General features: G+C 40.6%; 1 protein-coding gene across 5 annotated transcripts in view; it reads right to left on the minus strand.

Annotated features, from left to right (window-relative positions):
* wdr27 (WD repeat domain 27) overlaps positions 1–23,337 on the minus strand; it is a 531,763-nt gene that overhangs the window by 435,731 nt on the left and 72,695 nt on the right. For all 5 annotated transcript variants that reach the window (XR_006312430.1, XM_043695384.1, XM_043695383.1 and 2 more), the window contains exons 17-18: positions 18,920–19,041; positions 13,812–13,945 (exon numbers count right to left, since the gene is read on the minus strand). Coding sequence is in view for 4 of the 5 variants with exons in the window: in XM_043695384.1 (XP_043551319.1) it covers positions 13,812–13,945; positions 18,920–19,041 (256 nt within the window). In the remaining variant the exon portion in view is untranslated. The remainder of the gene's footprint in view (positions 1–13,811; positions 13,946–18,919; positions 19,042–23,337) is intronic.

The raw sequence follows: 23,337 nt of genomic DNA on the forward strand, positions 1-23,337 counted from the left end.
ATGACTTAGATGAGGGAGTTGAAGGGTGGGTCAGTAAATTTGCAGATGATACGAAGATAGGTGGAGTTGTGGACAGTGAGGAGGGCTGTGGCAGGTTACAGCAGGATATAGAGAGGCTGCAGAGCTGGGCAGAAAGGTGGCAAATGTAATTCAATGTAGCTAAGTGTGAGGTGATTCACTTTGTGAAGAATAACAAAAAGATGGTGTACTGGGCTAATGGTCGGATACTTGGTAGTGTGGATGAGCAGAGGGATCTTGGTGTCCATGTACACAGATCTCTGAAAGTTGCCACCCAGGTAAATAGTGTGGTGAGGAAGGCATATGGCGTACTGGCTTTTATTGGTAGAGGGATTGAGTTCCGGAGTCCTGGGGTCATGTTGCAGTTGTATAAGACTCTGGTGCGGCTGCATCTGGAATATTGTGTGCAGTTTTGGTTGCCATACTATAGGAAGGATGTGGAGGCACTGGAACGGGTGCAGAGGAGGTTTACCAGGATGTTGCCTGGTATGGAAGGAAGATCGTATGATGAAAGACTGAGACACTTGGGGCTGTTTTCATTAGAGAAAATAAGGTTTAGGGGTGACTTGATTGAGGTGTACAAGATGATTAGGGGGTTAGATAGGGTTGACAGTGTGAACCTTTTCCCGCGTATGGAGTCGGGTATTACAAGGGGGCATAGCTTTAAATTAAGGGGGGGGGGGTAGATATAGGACTGAAGTTAGGGGTAGGTTCTTCACTCAGCGAGTCGTAAGTTCATGGAATGCCCTGCCAGCAGCAGTGGTGGACTCTCCCTCTTTATGGGCATTTAAGCGGGCATTGGATAGGTATATGGAGGATAGTGGGTTAGTATAGGTTAGGTGGGCTTGGATCGGCGGAACATCGAGGGCCAAAGGGCCTGTACTGCGCTGTATTCTTCTATGTTCTATGTTCTAAAATGTTAACTCTGCTTTCTCTCCACAACTGTTGTCAGACCTGCTGAGTTTGTCCAGCAATTTCTGTTTCTGTTTCAGATTTCCAGCATCTACAGTTCTTTGTTTCACTGACAGAGTATTTCTGCTAACAGTATTTTTTAATCTGTGGACATCAAGTAACATCAATCGAAATATATAACTTTTTCAGTCAATTGAGCACTATCTTTTAGATACTTGATCTTGATAATTGCTTGAACAGATAGGCTCATGAAATTGTGAATTAGTGTTTCATTTACCTTCTCCAAAAGCATTTTAAATTGGAACTGACCAAAGACAAGGGAGGTTCTTGAGGAATTGATTATTTATTTAGTCTGTCTCCATTACCTACTATGCCACCCCCTTCAACCTGTAACATTTCCCAGTATCCAAGGATCGTCCAAATACTCCAGTTTGTGACATTCTTGACTGGCATTCAGCCAGCTTCAGCAGTCACGTATGAAATGGAATACAATTTTAACAAGTTTTAGTTGGATTCAGCAAGATCTGCACATTCTTGGGTTACCCCTCACACATGCCGCTGCTCCAAACTCACAACTACTGAGGCCATTAAATCAACAGTACAGAATTAGTAGGCCATTAAGAAAATTGCAGTCAGTTCAGATAAATAGCCAGGATGCTAAATTGACAATACAGATGTTATGAAGATGTGGGTGAACTGTACTTTTAAGAGAGTTAAAAGCTAGCAGTGATAGCACCAAGTGTTTTCAATAAGCTACAATGTAACATGTGTTCCAGCTACTGGGGTAGCTAGGGTAGCTGGTTGCCTGGAAATGACGAAACAGATTCGAATTAGGCCAATCAGTTTAAATTATACGCCGAAAAATACCAAATTCCAATCCAGTTTGAATTTAGTATATTGACAATCTTAAAAGTCAATGACACAATCCAATGTTTTGGGGGTATAACACCGGGGGAAATTGAACAGTTGAGAGGGGAACTGCTAAGCCACCAGCATGTAAAAGGACTGCCTGAAAAATAGCTCTCTTAAAGATACCTTTATCAATCAGTAACCTGTGAAGCAGAATCCCCAAGAAGAAAAGAGAACAGGAATACAGAAAAAAACTGAAAGCTGCCTGGCTTTGAGATAAGAAGTTTTGTTTTGTAAATCTTAATCGGGGGTTTTATCGGACTTGTATTATAGAAGGGAAGGTAAAAGATTAGAGGAAGGAGTTGTAAATAATTGTTAGTTAATTATTCTCTGTTATACTTTAAGAAATAAATTGGTAAATTTTACTTTAAATAGTTCTTGACCTCCCAAATTTTCACAGATTACGGCCCGGGATAAATCCTTTCTGTGTTGCTGGTTTTTAAGTAAGCAGGAGGTTTTACCGCATGTCATATCTACCTTTTACCTTTCTCTCTATAATACTAGGAGAAAGTGAGGTCTGCAGATGCTGGAGATCAGAGCTGAAAATGTGTTGCTGGAAAAGCGCAGCAGGTCAGGCAGCATCCAGGGAACAGGAGAATCGACGTTCCGGGCATAAGCCCTTCTTCAGGAATGATGAAAGTTTGTCCAGCAGGCTAAGATAAAAGGTAGGGAGGAGGGACTTGGGGGAGGGGCGCGGAAATGCGATAGGTGGAAAGAGGTCAAGGTGAGGGTGATAGGTCAGACTGGGGTGGGGGCGGAGAGGTCTGGAAGAATTTGCAGGTTGTTGAGCCACAGGGTGGTTGGGTTGGTTGGTCCGGGTGTCCCAGAGGTGTTCTCTGAAACGCTCCGCAAGTAGGCGGCCTGTCTCCCCAATATAGAGGAGGCCACATCGGGTGCAGAGGATGCAATAGCTGATGTGTGTGGAGGTGCAGGTGAATAATTCTCTCTATAATACTAATCCGATAAAACCCCTGATAAACCCCTGATTAAGATTTACAATACAAAACTCCTTATCTCAAAATCAGGCTGCTTTCAGTTTTTTCTGTATTTCTGTCTTCTTTTCGTCTTCAAGAGGATCCTGCTTCACAGGTTACTGATCGATAAAGATACTTTTAAGAGAGCTATTTTCAGGCAGTCTTTTTACATGCTGGTGGCTTAGCAGTTCTTCTCTCAACGGTTCAATTTTCCCCTGCCTTATACCCCCAAAGCATTGGATTGTGTCATTGGTTTTTAGGATTGTCAATATACTAAATTCAGACTGGATTTGAGTTTGATATTTTCTGGGGTATAATTTAAACTGATTGGCCTAATTTGAATCTGTTTTGTCGTTTCTAGGCTACCCTAGCTACTCCAATAGCTGGAGCACATGTTACATTGTATCTTATTGAGAGCACTTGGTGCTGTCACTGCTAGCATTTAACTCACTTAAATGTACAGTACACCCACATCATCGTAACACAGTACCTTAACAGTTTGGCAAAACTGGCATTCTGCTACACCATTAACCTGAAGAATTACGTAAGTCTATAAAATAGCAGAATACCATCAAATCCTGGGCTTCCTCTGAATACAGTTCACCAGAATGCCAACTGTAATATATTCATACTGATGTACAAAGCAACACCAACAAAGAATTATCTTCAAGGAAACATCACCACTCTATTCTGAATGATGGCAGTCCAAGATTAGAAGTCAGCCACAATGCTGTTTGGTGGCTGTCAGACTACAAAGTGTCCACATCGTATGCATTAAGGAACATTTTCCAGCTGCTGGCAAATCATTCGTGTTATGTTAATAATTTATATTGCAAAATATTAACATGAACTGTGTTAATACAGTCCAAAATGGGCATCTGTTTGTAAAGAACATCTTCCCACCACACCCGCTAGTTAGCTATAATATTTGTTGCAGCCACGTAGATAACGTTTTAGAACAAAGAAAAGAAAATTTACAGCCTAGGAAAAGCCCCATCGGCCCTCCAAACCTGAGCCAATCTAAATCTACTATCTAAACCTGTCACCCAATTCCTAAGCAGATGTATCCCTCTGCTCCCCACCTACTCATGCATCTGTCCAGACGCATCTTAAATGAATCTACCGTGCCTGCCTCTACCACCTCTGCTGGCAACGCGTTCCAGACACCCACCACCTTCTGTGTAAAGTACTTGCCACATGTATCCCCCTTAAACTTTTCACCTCTCACCTTGAAAGCATGACCTCTCGTTATTGAATAGTTCAGTGTTTCTATTTTGTTTTGAAATCCCTGGATAAATTCCAACAGGCACTAATAGGTGTCCATAAGTAGCCTCTGCTCCTTTCGTGAATTATTCCTCCAGACAAAGGAAACTCTATTTTATTTTGTCATTGAATACCCAAAGATTCAGTTTAGGAGGGAAACAAACTTATGATTTAAGAACATTCAATAAGATCTACCTTGGGCCTTTCCAAGAAGCTATTTTAGATCAGCCTGGTTTAAGAAGATACAAATACAAAAATAGGAGCAAGAGGTGACCTTACAATGTTTTGGACCTGCTCAACTATTCGGTAAGATTAAGGCTGATCTTCAAACTCAATTCCACTCTACAGCTTCCTCAAACTTCGCTTGAGAAAATAATCCAGCAATCTCAATTATTAATAAGCTCAATTCACAGCCTTCAGAGGTAGAGAATTCCAAAGATTCACAACCTTGTGAATGGAGATATTTGTCCCCTAAATGGATCACAGATCCATTAACTTCGGTCTATGATCACTAACTCTGGGTTTGGCAGGGGAAACAGCCTGTTAACATCTACAATGTCAAGCCCTTTAAGAATTTTACACATTTCAATTAGATCAGCATTCATCCAATGAACCTCTATTCAATTTCCTGTCTCCTTTCTTCATTGCCAGTGTGTTTCAGTAAGAACAGGGAAGGTGGTAAAAGAGGGGGAGGTGTGGCATTGTTAGTCAAGGACAGTATTATGGTGGCAGAAGGGACGTTTGATGAGGACTCATCTACTGAGGTAGTGTGGGCTGAGGTTAGAAACAGGAAAGAAGAGGTCACCCTTCTGGGAGTTTCTATAGGTCTCCGAAAAATTCCAGAGATGTAGAGGAAAGGGTTGCAAAGATCATTCTGGATAGGAGCGAAAGTGACAGGGTAGTTGTTATGGGGACTTTAACGTACCAAATATTGACTGGAAGCGCTATAGTTCGAGTACTTCAGATGGGTCAGTTTTTGTCCAATGTGTGCCAGGAGGGTTTCCTGACACAGTATGTAAATAGGCTAACAAGAGGCAAAGCCACATTGGATTTGGCACTGTGTGATGAACCCAGCCAAGTGTTAGATTTGGAGGTAGGTGAGCACTTTGGTGATAGTGACCACAATTTGGTATTATTTATTTTAGCGACGGAAAGAGATAGATACATATCGCAGAGCTAGAATTATAGCTGGGGGAAGGGCAATTATGGTGTGATGAGGCATGATTTAGGATGCACAGGATGGGAAAGGAAATGGCAGGGAATGGGCACAATTGAAATGTGGAGCTTGTTCAAGGAACAGCCACTGAGTGTCCTTGATAAGTATGTCGGGAGGCAAGGAGGAAGTGGTCGAGTGAGGGAGCCATGGTTTGCTAAAGAAGTTGAATCTCTTGTCAAGAGGAAGAAGGAGACTTATATAAAGATGAGACGTGAAGGCTCAGTTGGGGCGCTTGCGAGTTAATTATTAGCTAGGAAGGACCTAAAGAGAGAGGTAAGAAGAGCCAGGAGAGGACATGAGAAGGATCAAGGAAAACCCAAAAGCTTTCTATAGGTTTGTCAGGAATAAAAGAATAATTAGAGTAAGATGAGGGCCAGTCAAGGATAGTAGTGGGAAGTTGTGCGTGGAGTCTGAGGAGATAGGAGAGGAGCTAAGTGAATATTTTTTGTCAGTATTCACATTGGAAAAAGGCAGTTTTGTCAAGGAGAATACTGAGATGCAGACTATTAGACTATATAGGATTAAGGTTCATAAGGAGGAGGTGCTAGTAATTCTGGAAAATGTGAAAATAGATAAGTCCCCTGGGTTGGATGGGATTTATTGGATTCTCTGGAAGCTTGGGAGGAGACTGCAGAACCTTTGGCTTTGATCTTTATGTCATCATTATCTAGAGGAATAGTGCCAGAAGACTGCAAGATAGCAAATATTGTCCCCTTGTTCAAGAAGGGGAGTAGAGACAACCCTGGAAATTAGAGACCAGTGAGTCTTACTTCTGTTGTGGGTAAAATGTTGGTAAGGATTAGAAGAGATAGGGTTTATAATCTTCTAGAAAGGAATAATTTGATCAGGGATAGTCAACACTGTTTTGTGAAGGATAGGTCGTGCCTCACAAATCTCATTGATTTCTTTGAGAAGGTGACCAAACAGGTGGATGAGGATAAAGTGGTTGGATGGTATTAGTAAAGCTTTTGATAAGGTTCCCCACGGTATGCTATTTCAGAAAGTACGGAGGCATGGGATTGAAGATAACTTAGCAGTTTTGATCAGAAATTGGCTGGCTGAAAGAAGACAGAGGGTAGTGGTTGATGGGAAATATTCATCCTGAAGTTTAGTTACTAGTGGTGTACTGCAAGGATCTGTTTTGGAGCCACTGCTGTGTATCATTTTTATAAGGGCTGGATGAGGGCTTAGAAGGATGGGTTAGTACATTTGCTGATGTCACTAAGGTCGGTGGAGTTGTGGACAGTGCTGAAGGATGTTGCAAGTTACAGAGGGACATAGATAAACTATAGAGCTAGGCTGAGAGGTGGCAAATGGAGTTTCATAACGGAAAAGTGTGAGGTGTTTCATTTGAAAGGAGTAACAGGAATAAAGAGTACTGGGCTCATGGTAAGGTTCTTGGCAGTGTGGATGAGCAGAGAGATCTCGGTGTCCTTGTGCATAGATTCCTGAAAGTTGCCACCTGAGTTGTTAGGGTTGTTAAGAAGGCATATGGTGTATTAGCTTTTATTGGTAGAGGGACTGAGTTTTGGAACCATGCAGTCATGTTGCAGCTGTACAAAACTCTGATGCGGTCGCACTTGGAGTATTGCGTACAGTTCTGTTCGCCACATTATAGGAAGGATGTGGAAGCATTGGAAAGGGTGCACAGGAAAGTTACCAGGATGTTGCTTGGTATGGAGAGAAGGTCTTGTGAGGAAAGGCTAAGAGACTTGAGAATGTTTTCATTAGAGAGAAGAAAGTCAAGAGGTGACTTAATAGAGACATACAAGATGATCAGAGGATTAGATAGGGTGGATAGTGAGAGCCTTTTTCCTTAGATGGTGATGGCTAGCACAAGGGGACATAGCTTTAAATTGAGGGGTGATAGATATAGGACAGATGTCAGAGGTAGTTTCTTTACTCAGAGAGTCGTAAGTGCGTGGAACGCCCTACCTGCAACAGTAGTAGACTTGCCAACTTCAAGGGCATTAAATGCTCATTGGATAAATGGGCTTCAGGTTGGTGCAACATCAAGGGCCGAAGGGCCTGTACTGCACTGTAACGTGTTATGTTTTATGTTAATATGCATCCTTCTCATGTGGTCTCCTTAACCTATTTCTCCACAGCTTTGACATTGAATTAGAGTGCAATAGAAACAACCTGAGTTAGTAAGTCAACCTCTGAATGCATCTCACTCTGATTTAGTTTTTGTAATTTACATATACTAATACTTATGGACATAAGTTTGCTCACTGAGCTGGAAGGTTTGTTTTCAGACATTTCGTCACTACGATGTTCACCACCCTGATGGCTCACTGATGATGTTACCTAACATGGTGGCAAAACATCTGCAAACAAACCTTCCAGCTCAGCGAGCAAACTTACATCCAGACCTCAACCTGAGCTACAAACCTTCTCAAAACTCACTAATATTTATTTTAGAAGTTGGATTTTGAATTGGAGACACATGGATTTTGGTTTAGGTGTATGAGGTAGTTTAATAATTAACTAGTTAGTCTTTCAGGAAACATAATTTTAAACCAATATGTGAGAGACAGCACCTCCTGGAATAATAATGTGAATTTGTTTGCATTGTGAGAGTTTTACAATCAAAGAAAGCAAACAGTGGAAAGCATTAATACACTTTCAGTTTAAAAGAATCAGAAATGGATTTTTTTTGTTCAGGGGAAAGACCTGAAAGATTTTGGCTTCAGTCCACAAAACATCTAGTTGAGGGTAGGGTAAGAACAGTATTTCATGGAGAAAGAAATAGGTCAAGAATAGTTAAGAAATGGATTACTTCAATGTAAGGGCTTTAATTTGAAAATTTCATACTACAAATATTTGGTTGGAATGCTGAAAGGATTATTTGAAGCTAAGAAAGTTTAAACTCAGTTGGATAGCTAATCAAGGAAAAGGCTATCAAACTCTCAGGAATGGGAAAACAACACCGTTAAGTCAAACTTACAGATGTGATACAGAAAGGAACTGTCTCTGGCATTTGAATACTGTAAAGTGATGGGGATTGAGATAGATAGGATTTTACTTTACCATATATTTTGAAAACCTTGAATTTGTGTTATATTTAAATAGTTTGTATTATTTTATTTCACATTTAGCTCTTTCATGTCATAAATTTCCATTTCATTATTAAAACCAAATCTGCAGCAGTGCATGCTTATGTTTCAGTGAAAGATCGGCATGTTATATATTAAATAAAAATGATCCATCAAGCAAGATATCTCACCAAGACGTCTTAGACAACACCATCCAACCCCATGATCTCTACAACCTAGAACAACATGGGCAGCAGATGCATGAAATACCATGAAACTATTTTGCTTTTCATTGATTGTCACAGGGCCAAATCCCTCTCTAATAACACTGTGTCTAGACCTAATCCACACTGAGCACAATGCTTTAAGAAGGCAGCTTGCCACCATTTTCTCCAAGGGCAGTTATGGAAGGACATAAATGCTGGCCTAGTTAGTGACACCCACATCCCATGAATAAATTAAGACTAATATTAGGCATATTAGTTCCAAAACGTAATTTCTCTCTATGTTATAGAGTCATAGAAATGTACAGCATGGAAACAGACCCTTCAGTCCAACCCATCCAGGCCGACCAGATATCCCAACGCAATCTAGTCCCACCTGCCAGCACCTGGTCCATATCCCTCAAAACCCTTCCTATTCATATACCCATTCAAATGCCTCTTAAATGTCGCAATTGTACCAGCCTCCACCACTTCCTCTAGCAGCTCATTCCATATACGTACCACTCTCTGTGTGAAAAAGTTGCCCCTTAGGTCTCTTTTATATCTTTCCCCTCTCACCCTAAACCTATGCCCTCTAGTTCTGGACTCCCCACCTCAGGGAAAAGACTTTGCCTATTTACCCTATCCATAATTTTATAAACCTCTATAAGGTCACCCCTCAGCCTCCAATGCCCTGCAATCACTTCTTTAGCTTCCCACAGAGTTCTAGGGTACACCTGATCAGGTCCTGGGGATTTATCCACCTTTACCCGTTTACCGTTTTAAGAATCTGGACATTTTGCAAGACGTCACCATCTATTTCCCTACAGTCTATATCTTCTATATCCTTTTCCACAGAAAATACTGATGCAAAATACTCATTTAGTATCTCGCCCATTTTCTGCGGCTCCACACAAAGACCGCCTTGCTGATCTTTGAGGGGTTCTATTCTCTCTCTAGTTACCCTTTTGTCCTTAATGTATTTGCAAAAACTCTTTGGATCCTCCTTAATTCTTTTTGCCAAAGCTATCTCATGTCCCCTTTTTGCACTCCTGATTTCCCTCTTAAGTATACTCCTCCTTCATTTATACTCTTCTAAGGATTCACTCGATCTATCCTGTCTATACCTGACATATGCTTCCTTCTTTCTCTTAACCAAACCCTCAATATCTTTAGTCATCCAGAATTCCCTATACCTACCAGCCTTCCCTTTCACCCGAACAGGAATATACTTTCTCTGGATTCTCGTTATCTCATTCCTGAAGGCTTCCCATTTTCCAACCGTCCCTTTATCTGCGAACATCTGCTCCCAATCAGCTTTCGAAAGTTCTTGCCTAATACCATCAAAATTGGCCTTTCTCCAATTTAGAACTTCAACTTTTAGATCTGGTCTATCCTTTTCCATCATTATTTTAAATCTAATAGAATTATGGTCACTGGCCCCAAAGTGCTTCCCCACTGAGATCTCAGTCACCTGCCCTGCCTTATTTCCCAAACGTAGGTCACGTTTTGCACCTTCTCTAGTAGGTACATCCACATACTGAATCACAAATGTTTCTTGTACATACTTAACAAATTTCTCACCATCTAAACCCTTAATACTATGGCAGTCCCAGTCTATGTTTGGAAAGTTAAAATCCCCTATCATAACCACCCTATTATTCTTACAGATAACTGCAATCTCCTTACAAGTTTGTTTCTCAATTTCCCTTTGACTATCTCATGCTTAGAGTATCATATTTTGATGCCAAAAGTATTTTTGCTCAGATACTCAATTTTCACAGAGATCAGAAGTTCCACTGAAATTCATTGACTACATCTCCGCCTTCGACACCATAATCTCTACCAGACTAATTTCAAAACTTTGAGACCTAGGTCTTGGCTCTGCCCTCTGTAACTGGATTGGCAGCTTCCTGGCTCAGAGACCGCAATCAGTGAAGATAGATAACAAGGCCTCCTCCACAATAATCCTCAACAATAGCACTCTGCAAGAACGTGTTTTCAGCCCCCTACTGTACTTGTTGTACACCCAAGACTTTGTGGCCAAATTCTGTGTGAACATCAAGTTTGCTGATAACACCACCATGTTGGGCGAATATCAAACAATGATGAGTTAGAATACAGGAAGGAAATAGAGTGCTTGGTGTTATGGTGCAATGGCAATTTCTCTCTCAATGTAAGCAAAACAAAAGAATGATCATTGACATCAGGAAGAAAGGAGGAGGACATGCCTCGATCTACATCAATGGAGCCGAGGTCGAGAGGGTCGAGAGCATCAACTTCCTAGGAGTGATGATAATCTTCAATCTGTTCCGGACCTCCCATGCAGATGCAACAGTCAAGAAGGCACAACAATGCCTCTTCTTCATGAGGCAGCTTGGGAAATTCCGCATGTCTGTAAGCACCCTCACCAACTTCTACAGATGCACCAAAGAAAGCATTTTATCCAGGTGCATAAGAGCCTGGCACGGCAACTGTTCTGTCCAGGACCGTAATAAACTGCAGAAAGTTGTGTGCAAATCCCAGACCATCATGGACACCAACATCCCAGCCATGGATTCCATTTACACTTCTTGTGGTGGAAAGGCTGCCAACATCATCAAAGACCCTTCCCACCCCAGTAATGCTCACTTCCAATCTCTTCCGGTAGAAGATACAAAAGCTTGAACACACGCTCCTACAGATTCAAGAACAGCTTCTTCTCTGCTGTTATTAGACTGCAAAATGGACTTCTCTAACTTCAAACAACGTTGATCTTGCTAATGTTGATCTAGTTTTGTGCACCTCCTGTGCAGCTGTCTAAGCACCTTTGATCTGCATGTCCTTGTTTGCTATGATCTGCCTGTACTGCTCACAAAACAAAGATTTTCACTCTAATTAGTTCCATGTGACAACAATAAATTAATTCCAGCATTAAGATACCCTGGGAGTCTAAACTTGAAATCTAAGAAACTACTTTGTGATTTTCCGATGGGACTGGATGCCTAATAGTCTCAGACAAAGACAGATGGTATGTTTGATTATATAGTGATTTATCTTGTAAATACAACTAAACATATCTTTTCCTTTGGCTATACAGTCATAACATTGGTCTTGACACTTTAGAGATCAATTTTGTAACACCTAAATCTCTACCTCTTTTAGACCAGAAGATCATAAGCAAAACTTTGGCAATTTTTGGCAAATGAGCAAAATTTGGCCATTCACCTAATCCACCATTCAATCAAGGCTGATACGTTTCTCAACCCCATTCTCCTGCTTCTCCCCATAACCCTTGTTCCCGTTACTAATCAAGAATCTATCTACCTCTGTCTTGAATACATTCAATGACTTCAACTCCACAGCTTCTGCAGCAATGAGATTACAGATTCATCACTTCATGCTGAAGAAATTCCTTGTTATCTCAGTTCTAAAGGGTCATCCCTTCACTCTGAAGCTGTGCCCATGCATAGTGATCTCTCATTTCCAAGTCCTCTATATCTAGGCCTTTCAATACTCTGTAAGTTTCAATAAGATCCCTCCTTTTCCTTTTAAACTCCATCAAGTACACAGCAAGAACCCTGAAATGCACCTCAAATGACAATACCTTCACCCCTTCATCATCATTCTTGCAGACCTCCTCCAACACCCGCACACCCTTCCTTAGATGCAGGGCCCAAAACTGCTCACAATATTCCACATGTGGTCTGACCAGAGTCTTATATAGCCTCAGCAGTACATTTCTGCTCTTGTATTCTAGCCTTCTTGAAATGAATGCTAACATTTCATTGTCTTCCTAACTGCCAACTGAACCTGCAAATTAACCTTAAAAGAATCCTAAACTATGACTCTTAAGTACCTTTGTGTTTCAGATTTCTGAAGTCTTTCCTCACTTAGAAAACTGTTCACACCTTCCTACAAAACTGCATAATTTCACATTTTCCCACATTATATTCCTAATGTCATTTTTGTGCCCACTCTCCTACCTTGTCTAAATCCTTCTGCAGCATGCTCGCTTCCTCAACACTACCAGTCCCTCCATCTATCTTTGTGTCATCTGCAAACTTAGCAGCAATGCCCTCAGTTCCTTCAACCAGATCATCAATACTGACTAGCTGTGATCCCAAAACGGTCCCTTGCGGAACTCCAATAGTCACCAGCTTCGATTCTGAAAAAGCCTCTTTATCTCTTTTCTCTGCCTTCTGCCAGTCAGGCAATCCTCTATCCACGCCAGTACCTTGTCACTAACACCATAGACTCTTATTTAGCAGCCTTGTGTGCAGCACCTTGTCAAAGGCATTCTGGAAATCCAAACAGATCACATCCAATGGCTCTCCTTTGTCTAACTTTCTCATTATCTCCTCAAAGAATTCTAACAGATCAGTTAGGCATGACCTTCCCTTGACGACGCCATGCCATTCAGCCTTATTTTGTCATGTACTCAAGTATTCTGCAATCTCATCGTTCAGCATTGGACATGCCCATGGGCATAACACTAGATTTTCTTGAGTTACACATTATATTGCAAAGATTTATTAATGAAAACAGTAAATAGCAAAGATCCTAACACTGATCTCTGTGGGACCTCTCTTCAAGCATATCCACATTCATCAACAACATCTTCCTTCATGACAATGCTTAACTAAGTGCCCCGCCTTACCACTAATTTAACAAACCTCATAGGGTAACCTCTTCTGTTATATCTGATCAAAAGTTTTATGAAAGTCCAATTAGACAACATCTACAATTTTCCCCTCATCCACTCTCCTGTAGACCTTTCCAAAACCTAATTATAACTGCCTGACTCACCAGTATTTTTGCATTTTATAATTGCATCTTTTGTCAATGCTCTGTATTTGCAAATTTCCATTGATTTCTTTAATTTCAGGTAATTTATTTGTTACTCCTATCACATATTGAAACCTGAGTTGCCCTCAATAAATAAGAGCTTACAAGTTTTGCAGTTTTGCAGTTCACAATATAACTCACAAGATGGTGCTGCATTTCTACAGTTCTACAGTTAAGTTCCTTCAAGTTTTTATGATGCAATTTTTCTCTTTGTTAATTAACTTATATATATTTAATAAGTAAGAAATATACCTGCAATGAATTGTCAAATGGACAATAAAATTTGAACTGAAAGAAAAACGTGTTTTTTGCCTTAAACCAACAGGCGAAAGGTATGTTTTTAGCTTAAGGTGTGCTGTCCAGCATAGAAACACCACCCATTCACCAATACTACTTTGATAAGCAATAACAAACAAAATAGAACAGAAATTTCAAAACGAACTGCACTGACCTTTTAATGTCATCCCTGCTTGTATCCAAATGGTATCCATGCAGCTGAAATTCTGATCCTGAAGAGAACAACAGAAATGTGTCCATATAATAGAACTGAGCTGATCGTGCAGGCTTTGAAAATGTCTCAGTCCCCTAAGAGTAAACATAGAAACAGACAGATGTATTTCTGTGTCTCAGGGATAGAAAATAAGAAACATAGTTTGTTTGGTTTAACCTATTTTGTTAAGTGGGTTAGATGTTTTGTGGTGTGAACATTTAAACTGTACTATTCTAAAACAGGGTAAAAGGTCTACTGAATTCATCTATTTAACTGGAAAGTTAATTTATACTTTTAATAGTTTATTTATTTTGACTGGCAACTTCACCTTGGCGTGGAAGACCAAATATGACTGGAAATGGGTTGGCTTTATGTCCTGAGGGACTTGTTGGATTTTATTCATCGACAATAACTTGAAGCATTCTACTTCATGGCGTTAAAGCAGATAGGAAACAGTATTACGAAAATACATATAATTCAATTTTTCTCAATGCAAGGGCAATCTTATATATTACCTAACCCAACTAAATGAATACTAAATTGTATAACCAACTGAGAAGTTCCACCTGGATCCTCTAATCAATTAATAAAATCTGGAAATGAAAGCGAGTCTCAATAGCAGTGACTTTAAAGTAATGACCATGAAACAAGCATTGATTATCTTAAGAATCCATCTGGTCTAGCACTGTTTCTTAGGGAAGGAAATCTGCCAAACTTCCCTGGTCTGACTACATGTAAGTAAGAGTAACAGTAATAGGTTCTGAAGAAGAGTCATCCTGGATTTGTAACATTAACTCTGTTTTTCTCTCTCTATAGATGCTGCCAGATCTGGGTTTCTCTAGCACTTTCTGTTTTTAGTGACAACAATGTAGTTGACTCATAAATAGTTTGGCAAGTTATTCAGTTCAGAGGCAAGTAGGAATGGACAACAAACATTGATAATTTCAGTGAGACCCACATCCCATGAAGAAATAACAGTAAAGGTAGGGAAACTCAAGATCTTGTTAAGTGGATCACAGGATCTAACAGAGACTCTAACGATTGTGTAGGAAGGGTCTAAGTTCAAAGGAGAAACCTCAACTGGGAGGGGGTAGGCTTAGATAGGCAAAATGGCATGTTCATTCAAAAATGACATGGTCTAAGTTAATTGGAGGAGATTCAAAGATTACATCAGGTATGTGACCAGTGATTTTGGGAGGATCAAGGGTGGTGGGAACAAAGTGGAAGGTCAGAGGTTGTATTTCAGGGTCATTCACATTCTGTTATCGGCTAGGTCTAAAATCCTACTTGTAGCTAGCAGGAATGTAGATCTAAGGAGGAGGAGGAGAACAGTATGGCATGTGTGGAGATTCAGATGCAGACAATGGGAGAAGTAGAAAATCTCACTATTCAGCAGCTGTATGGACAAAACCCCTGGTGGTCAACATTTTTTGTCACTGGTTACATCCAGATTCAGAGTTCCATGAGCAACATGTGTAGTATTTTGCAGTCTGCAGCACAGGTACATTCAAAGAGGTGACTAATGCCCTCTTCTGTCATACAAACCAGGTTCACCCTCACAGGTGATGACAGCCAGACACTCCGGCCAGTGGGCTTTGTAGCCATTGTGTGTTTCCCTAGAATTCCCGAGAATGTAAGGGGTTATTTACTGTATTCATGTTGACATTAGAACTTCCTTGAAACAATTAACAAGATATATAAACCACAAGCAATTCTACACTCTAAACATCTAATTAGTCAGTGACCACATGCAAAGAGTTGTGCCAGTCTGTGCTTGTTTCATATGGGATTCTTGCAAATCATCTATCTCACAGAACTCAACTGCCTGGGTTTTTCAAGGCCCTTGGCCATACTAACCGCAGGATTCTCCAATGGAAACCAGTCCTGCAACATAACTGCATGTGTTCTATGTGCCCACCACTGACCCTTTAAAGTTTTCCTATGGATCACTTAGGTACCTGCTCTTGACACAAAATCATAAATGACACTCACTTCTGGTTCCATTAGGATAGCAACCTACAAACTTCATCTGGTGTCATTAAGATTATACATTAAAAGAATACTTTACTCTGTGGAGTAAAGCAAAGTGGAAAAAAATTCAGGCAAAAGTCAGGAAGCTCCTTTGAGAAAGAGCTTGATCAAGCTGCAACCAACAGGACTCTGCCGCTGCACAGTTCTCATGTCAGATTAGAGTTAAACTTGATAAACTAAACATACGTACTAAAATCGTTAATGGACATGACACCAAGTCTGCACACTTGGTTCGTACTTTACAACTAGTGACATCTGACCACTATCTTGTTGTGGCATATAATTTTTATATAACTCAAGAAGAGTTGGTGTAAGAGTATCTGTTTAAGATGCAGAGAAACAAGGCAAAGATAATTTCATAAGTGTAATGGTTTTTATGGATCATAAAACACAGGCATGTCATCTGTGGACTACACAATTGTGACTGAAAAATGTAGATTTCACTGGTCAATTAATATCCTGGAATATAATCAGTCTTGGAAAGGGTGAGTGGGAAGGAAAGTTTTGGAACATTTTGTAGCTGGTGAGCTCCCTCAGGAGGCTAAATAAGTTAGTCACAGCCCACAACTTCACATATAATGCACTCTAGGTAGCACAGACCTGGTTAGCATATACTTTTAAAATGGTCTTCAATTTCTTCAAATTAAAATTCTCCATGGTTACTGGGCTTTCAGATTTCAAATATTAATTAAGTACAACTAAACAAACATGATTCCTACAACTTATTTGATTATTTTTAAGACGATTGTCTCAGAGTGAGTTACAAGATCTCACTACCAATATGGAGCCAACCTTATAAATGTCTGTAATGAACTGCATATGTCTTTTAAAGAACTACTTAATTTTTAATTGGCTTGGTGATACAAACAAAAACAGTTTTTAACTCATAAAATATTTGGAAGATGCTTCCATTCCATCATTTAGCTAATCAACTATTCTGGCTTTCCATATATATATTATATATATATATATATATGACATCTGCTATGAACAAATACATACTCACCAGGTTGAGTCAATTGCATCTCAGTTCTTATTGAGCACGCTGGTCACATTATGAATTATGAAGCTTTTTTAAAGCAATACTTTGGCAATTGCATCTATAGGTCTATACCAGGACATGTATCAGACAGACCAGGACAACCTTTCAAGTCTAACTACAGCATGCTTAATTTGCTAATCAGATCGACTCCACATTAAGCAATTTAGAAGGAGCATCAGATTACGCATAAATATATGTGAAATTGTGCAAAACAATTTGGATATTTGCTGCACTGAGAGCAATTTTCTAGTTCCAGATTATGGGGCCCAGGAGCCACATTATTGTGCACAGATGCTGATTCAATGCACCATGTTCATTTTTAGAAGTTACCTCACTATCACAGTGGTCACTCTGGATTGGTCAAAAGTGATGCAATGGAATTATAATTCATCTGGATGGATGAACACAACTGTCAACTGGAAAGTTGCAAAAATTCAATCAAGTAGATTATTTCTTCATTTCATATTCTGTCACTCACAGAGAAATCAGATTTCTCCTTTGTGCATTTTCATGCAAATCAACAAAATGTATACTGCTAAACTCTTGGAAATCTTTGGAGTAATGGAACAATTTCCTATATCAGATAATTATTATTAGCATCAAGCATTTCCTGATCCATTATAATTGTAAATTAAGGAGAAAATGAGGACTGCAGATGCTGGAGATCAGAGCTGAAAATGTGCTGCTGGAAAAGCACAGCAGGTCAGGCAGCATCCAAGGAGCAGGAGAATCGACGTTTCGGGCATGAGTCCTTCTTCAGGAATTGTAAATTAAGGAGACCTGAATTTTGTAATATATTGTAATTAATAGTATCCTGAAATGTACATAATTTTCCAGTCATTTTATTATTATATATTTAATTTTGATGATTATCAATAACTATGTGAGGAATTATAATTATTTTACCTATTTATATTACAATTTGCACCTGATGATTTTTGAATAAACCAATTGCCTACCTTCTTTGCTACCTTCATGCAAATAATACCAAGCAATTTCATTTGTGTTTCTAAAGCTGGGAACAGCACCTTTTACCCCAACAGTGTAGCATTTTCCAGTTTACAAAAAAAATCATCCTGGGATCTCTCTGAGTGACAGCTACTCATTAGTGCCAAAGAAAAGGTCATTTCTTGGCTCATACTCCATGCCAACTAGAAACCTAAACTGCCCAAATCATTTTACAGCCACAAGTCTTACAATCAACAGATGATAGAGGCTTTCATCCTATTCTTCTGAGCTGGCTGCAGTCCAAGATGCAACAGCAATGAAAGAGGTACACTGCAGCAGACCAGTACCTTCAGATGATGGTGCTGTAGCCTGCAATGTCGCAGTACTACCTTTCATGAAGACATAAGTGAGAATTAAAAGGTTTAATTGACTTGGAATGCATTGCCTGAAAAGGCGGTGGAAACAGATTCAATATTAACTGACAGAAGGGAATTAAATATAGTCTTGAAAAGGAGAAATTAACAGGGCTATGGATATAGCACAGGAAAATGGAAATAATAGAATAGCTCTCTCAAAGAAAATCTCACTATTCAGCAGCTGTATAGACAAAACCCCGGTGGTCAACACTTTTCGTCACTGGTTACATCCAGCTCAGAGTTCCACGAGCAACAGGTGTAGTATTTTGCAGTCTGCAGCACACAGGTACATTCAAAGAGGTGAGTAATGCCCTCTTCTGTCATACAAACCAGGTTCACCTTCACAATTGATGACAGTCAGACATTCAGGCCATTGGACTTTGTAGCCAATTTGGGCCCTAATAGCCTGGATCTGCAATTTATGATTCTGTAAGTCTATGTAATATTGCCAACTGCATTGAGAGATCAAGCATGAAGGCTACAATCAGAATGAAGTGAAGTGCTTTAATGGGATAGAAGAGCTTAAAAGATAGGCTATCAAAAATATATGTGATGGAAACAGGCATAATGGCAATTTTTTGCAGGAAGTAAATGTGATGCACCAAGCTTTTAATATTGATGTATATAATTACCAGCTGCAGTGCAGGTGCTGAGCCATGAACTGGCCAGATCCATAATGACCTGTCTTCTGATGCTGTCAAGAGCCATTTATTATTCTGAGTCCAACCAACACAATTCACTGCTCCATCATGACCTGAATGACAGCACAGAATAAAGTGTTGATCACTGTATAAGAAAGTACTTAAATTTTAAAAGCAATAAAATATTCATATCAGAGAACAAAACAGTAATATCATTCTGCATTACAGAAAAGCTATTTCCTTCATTCATCTGCCCTTATCATTGTCACTTTAAAACATTTTAGTTACAGAACTACTTTGAAAGAAAAATTAGAAATACCAACGCCATATCAAGGTCATATTGATGCAGTTTATCTGCCTAATTACCTTCCCACTGAAGGCGGGAGGCAGTAATGTTTTTACCTGTTTGTTAGTCAGTTTGTAAACACTGCAACTCAGAAACTAATGGGCAATTTCAACAAAAGTTGGTACACAGATAGGGTATGATCCAAGGAAGAACAGATTTGTTTTTGGCAAAGATATGGATCCAATTCCTGGAATTTCTTTAAAGGATCTGTTAAAATTGGGAAATAGGACAAACTTATTTTTAAAAAAAAAATGTTGTGGTTTGTTTTATTTGGAATCTTTTTGATTATTATAGTGTTGTGAATTGTCTTGGCTGCTGAGTTAGAATTTTGTCACAACTGTCAAAATGTGAGCAGAATGTTCATCGTAAGCTGTTGGATGTGGAGTGGAAGATTAATAAAAAATATTTATTTTTTCAACTTTGTTGTTTCAGGGCATCAACCAGATAGCGAAGAGCCTCAAAGAGGAGTAGAGTAATTAATGTCAAGTTAATTGTTGATTTTCTTTCTCCTGTCGGGAACAGTGGGAGACAGAGCGGAGGTGAAGTTGGGAGCAGGAGGTTGCCAGGAAGGTTAGTGAACAGTATAAATACTCACCTTCGAAGTCCGCAGCCTTATTCCTATCCGAGAGCAGTGGGAGACAGAGCGGAGGTGACTTTGGGACCGGGAGGTTGTCTGGAAGGTAAGGACTTAGCATACATTTGGGCAGTGGCTAAACACGTGTAGAATCTCCCTCCCAGCCCCCTCCTCTAACCAGAAGAAAAGGATTCTGTAAGGTAAGGGTTTTTCTTTACTTTTATATATTTAAGTGTTTAGTTTGTTGATATAAAGCTAAGGCTTACAATGGCAGGGGACCTCAGACCCATGGCATGTGCCTCTTGCTTGATGTGGGAGCTCAGAGACATTGCTGACGTCCCTGACTCTTACACTTGTAAGAAGTGTGTCCAGCTGCAGCTCTTGTTTGACGCATGACGGCTCTGGAGCTGCGGATGGACTCACTGTGGAGCATCCGCGATGCTGAGGAGGTGGTCATGGATAGCACATTTAGTGAACTGGTAACACTGCAGGTTAGAATTGCAGGGAGACAGCGAATGGGTGACCAAAAGGCAGAGAAAGATAGGAAGACAGTGCAGATGTCCCCTGCGGTCATCTTCCTCCAAAACAGGTATACTGTTTAGGATACTGTTGGGAGAGATGGCTCACTGGTGGGGGTGGGGGTGGGAGTGGGGGGGCGGGGTTAGCAGTTGCCAGGATCATGGCACCGTGGTGGGCACTGCTGTTCAGAAGGGTGGGAAAAAGACTCATAGGGCCATAGTCATAGGGGATTCTATTGAAAGGGGAGTAGATAGGCGGTTCGGTGACCGAAAACAAGACTCTCAGATGGTATGGTGCTCAGGTTAAGGATGTCACTGATCGGCTGCAGATCATTCTGAAAGGGAAGGGTGAACAGCCAGTTGTCATGGTGCATATTGGCACCAATAATATAAGTAAAAAAAGGAATGACGTCCTGAAAGTAGAATTCAGGGAGCTAGGAGAGAAGTTAAAAAGGAGGACCTCAAAGGTAGTGATCTCAGGATTGTTACCAGTGCCACTTGCTAGCCAGGGTAGAAATGAAAGAATAGACAGGATGAACACGTGGCTTGAGGGATGGTGTAGGAGTTCTGATTTGTAGGACATTGGGACCGGTTCTGGGGAAGGTAGGACTATTATAAATTGGACAGGCTACACCTAAACCAGACTGGAACTAATGTCCTTGGAGGAGTTTTTGCTACTGCTTTTGGGGAGGGTTTAAACTAATGTGGCTAGGGGCTGGGACTAGAAGAGAAGGCTAGTAGACAGTGAGGTGAAAACTAGAGACTGTATGGAACAGGATCATGAAGTCAGCATTACCAAGGGGAACAGTCAGCAGAGAGCAGATGAACGCAAAGGAACTGGTGGTCTGAAGTGCGTATTCTTTAATGCTCAGAGTATAGTGGGTAAGGCAGACAAACTTAGAGCTTGGATTGATGCCTGAGAGTATGACGTTATTGCGATCACAGAGACTTGGTTGAAGGAAGGGCATGATTGGCAACTAAATATTTCAGGATTTGGATGCTTCAGACAGGACAAGGAGGGAAGCATCTATATCCTGAAATATTTAGCTGCCAATCGTGCCCTTCCTTCCAACATTGATTGGGATACACTTAATGTCAGAGGTCAGCATTGCTGATCGGTGATTATATCACAGCTGTGCTGAAGAAGGACACTATGGAGGGCTTCAGCAGTGATGCGTCATGGGTAGAGCTGAGAAATAAGAAGGGGGAAGTTACATTGTTGGGGCTGTACTACAGGCCTCCCAACAGTGAGCACGAGATAGAACAAATAGGTAAATAGATTATGGAAAGATGTAGTGGCAACAGGATGGTGGTGATGAGAGCTTTTAATTTTTCCAACATTGACTGGGATACACTTAATGTCAGAGGTCTGGATGGAGCAGGATTTGTAAGGAGCATCCAGGTAAGTTTTCTAGAGCAGTATGGTAGGTAAAAACAATGGCCTCTAGCTTATCTCTCCACGCTTCAGGCTCTCTGCCTTTATTCCTGATGAAGGGCTTTTGCCCGAAATATCGATTTTACTGCTCCTCGGATGCTGCCTGAACTGCTGTGCGCTTCCAGCACCACTAATCCAGAATCTGGCTTCCAGCATCTGCAGTCATTGTTTTTACCTAGTTGATTTTAACCCTACTGTGAATCCTCTTCCAAGGATGCCTGCCTTGAAGAAGTTTGCCTCCTCTCTCTACAAGAATCTCAGGGAGTCCCTCTCCCACTGCAACTCCCAGGTCTATGCTACTTTCTCTCCACCCCCACCCTCCTCTAGCTTATCTCTCCACGCTTCAGGCTCTCTGCCTTTATTCCTGATGAAGGACTTTTGCCCGAAACGTCGATTTTACTGTTCCATGGATGCTGCCTGAACTGCTGTGCTCTTCTAGAGCACTATGTCAATAGTCCAACTGGGGAAGGCGCCATATTGGAAAATGAGCCAGGCCAGGTGGTAGAAGTTGCAGTGGGGGATTTCTTTGGGAACAGTAACCACAATTCTGTAAGTTTCAGAATACTCATAGATAAAGATGAGAGTGGTCCTAAGAGAAGAATACTAACCTGGGTCAAGGCCAATTATACCAAAATTCGGCAGAAGCTGTGAAATATGGATTGGGGGCAGCTATTTGAAGGGAAGTCCACATTTGATATGTGGGAGGTTTTCAAAGATAGTTGAAAGATAGTATCGGATCGGCATGTCTCTTTGAAAACAAGGGATAGGAAAGGCAAGATTCGTGAACCGTGGATGACAGGAGAAATTGTGAGACTAGCCAAGAGGAAAAGGGAAGCATTACATAAGGTCCATGCACCTAAGAACAGAGCAGACTTTGGAAGAATATTGGAAGAGTAGGACAAATCTTAAATGAGGAATCAAGCAGGTTAAAAGGGCTCATGAAATAACTTTAGCGAGCAGAATTAAGGAGAATTCCAAGACCTTTTATTCATATATAAGAAAGGTTTGATCCACTAAAGGATAAGGAAGGAAGGTAGTGTGTCAAACCTGAGAAAATTGGTGAGATTCTCAATGATTACTTTTCATCAGTATTCACTGAGGAGAGGGACATGATGAATGTTGAAATTAGAGATAGAAGTTTGTTTACTCTGGATCACGTTGACATAAGGAGGGAGGATGTGTTGGGTAGGCTAAAGGATATTAAGGTGGACAAATCCCCAGAACCAGATGGGATCTATCCCAGGTTGCTGAGGGAGGCGAGAGAGGAAATAGCTGGAGCCCTGCCAGATATCTTTGTAGCATCCTTAAACACAGGTGAAGTGCCGAGGGACTGGAGAGTTGCTAATGTTGTCCCTCAGTTAAAGAAGGGTAGTAGGGGTATTCCAGGTAACTACAGACCAGTGAGCCTGACGTCAGTGGTGGGAAAGTTGCTGGAGAAGGTACTGAGAGATAAAATCTAATTATATTTGGAAGAGAATGGGCTTATCAGTGAAAGGCAACATGGTTTTGTGCAGGGCGTTTGTGCCTTACCAACTT

The sequence above is a fragment of the Chiloscyllium plagiosum genome, chromosome 9, assembly GCF_004010195.1.
Source record: "Chiloscyllium plagiosum isolate BGI_BamShark_2017 chromosome 9, ASM401019v2, whole genome shotgun sequence".
Lineage (NCBI taxonomy): Eukaryota > Metazoa > Chordata > Chondrichthyes > Orectolobiformes > Hemiscylliidae > Chiloscyllium > Chiloscyllium plagiosum.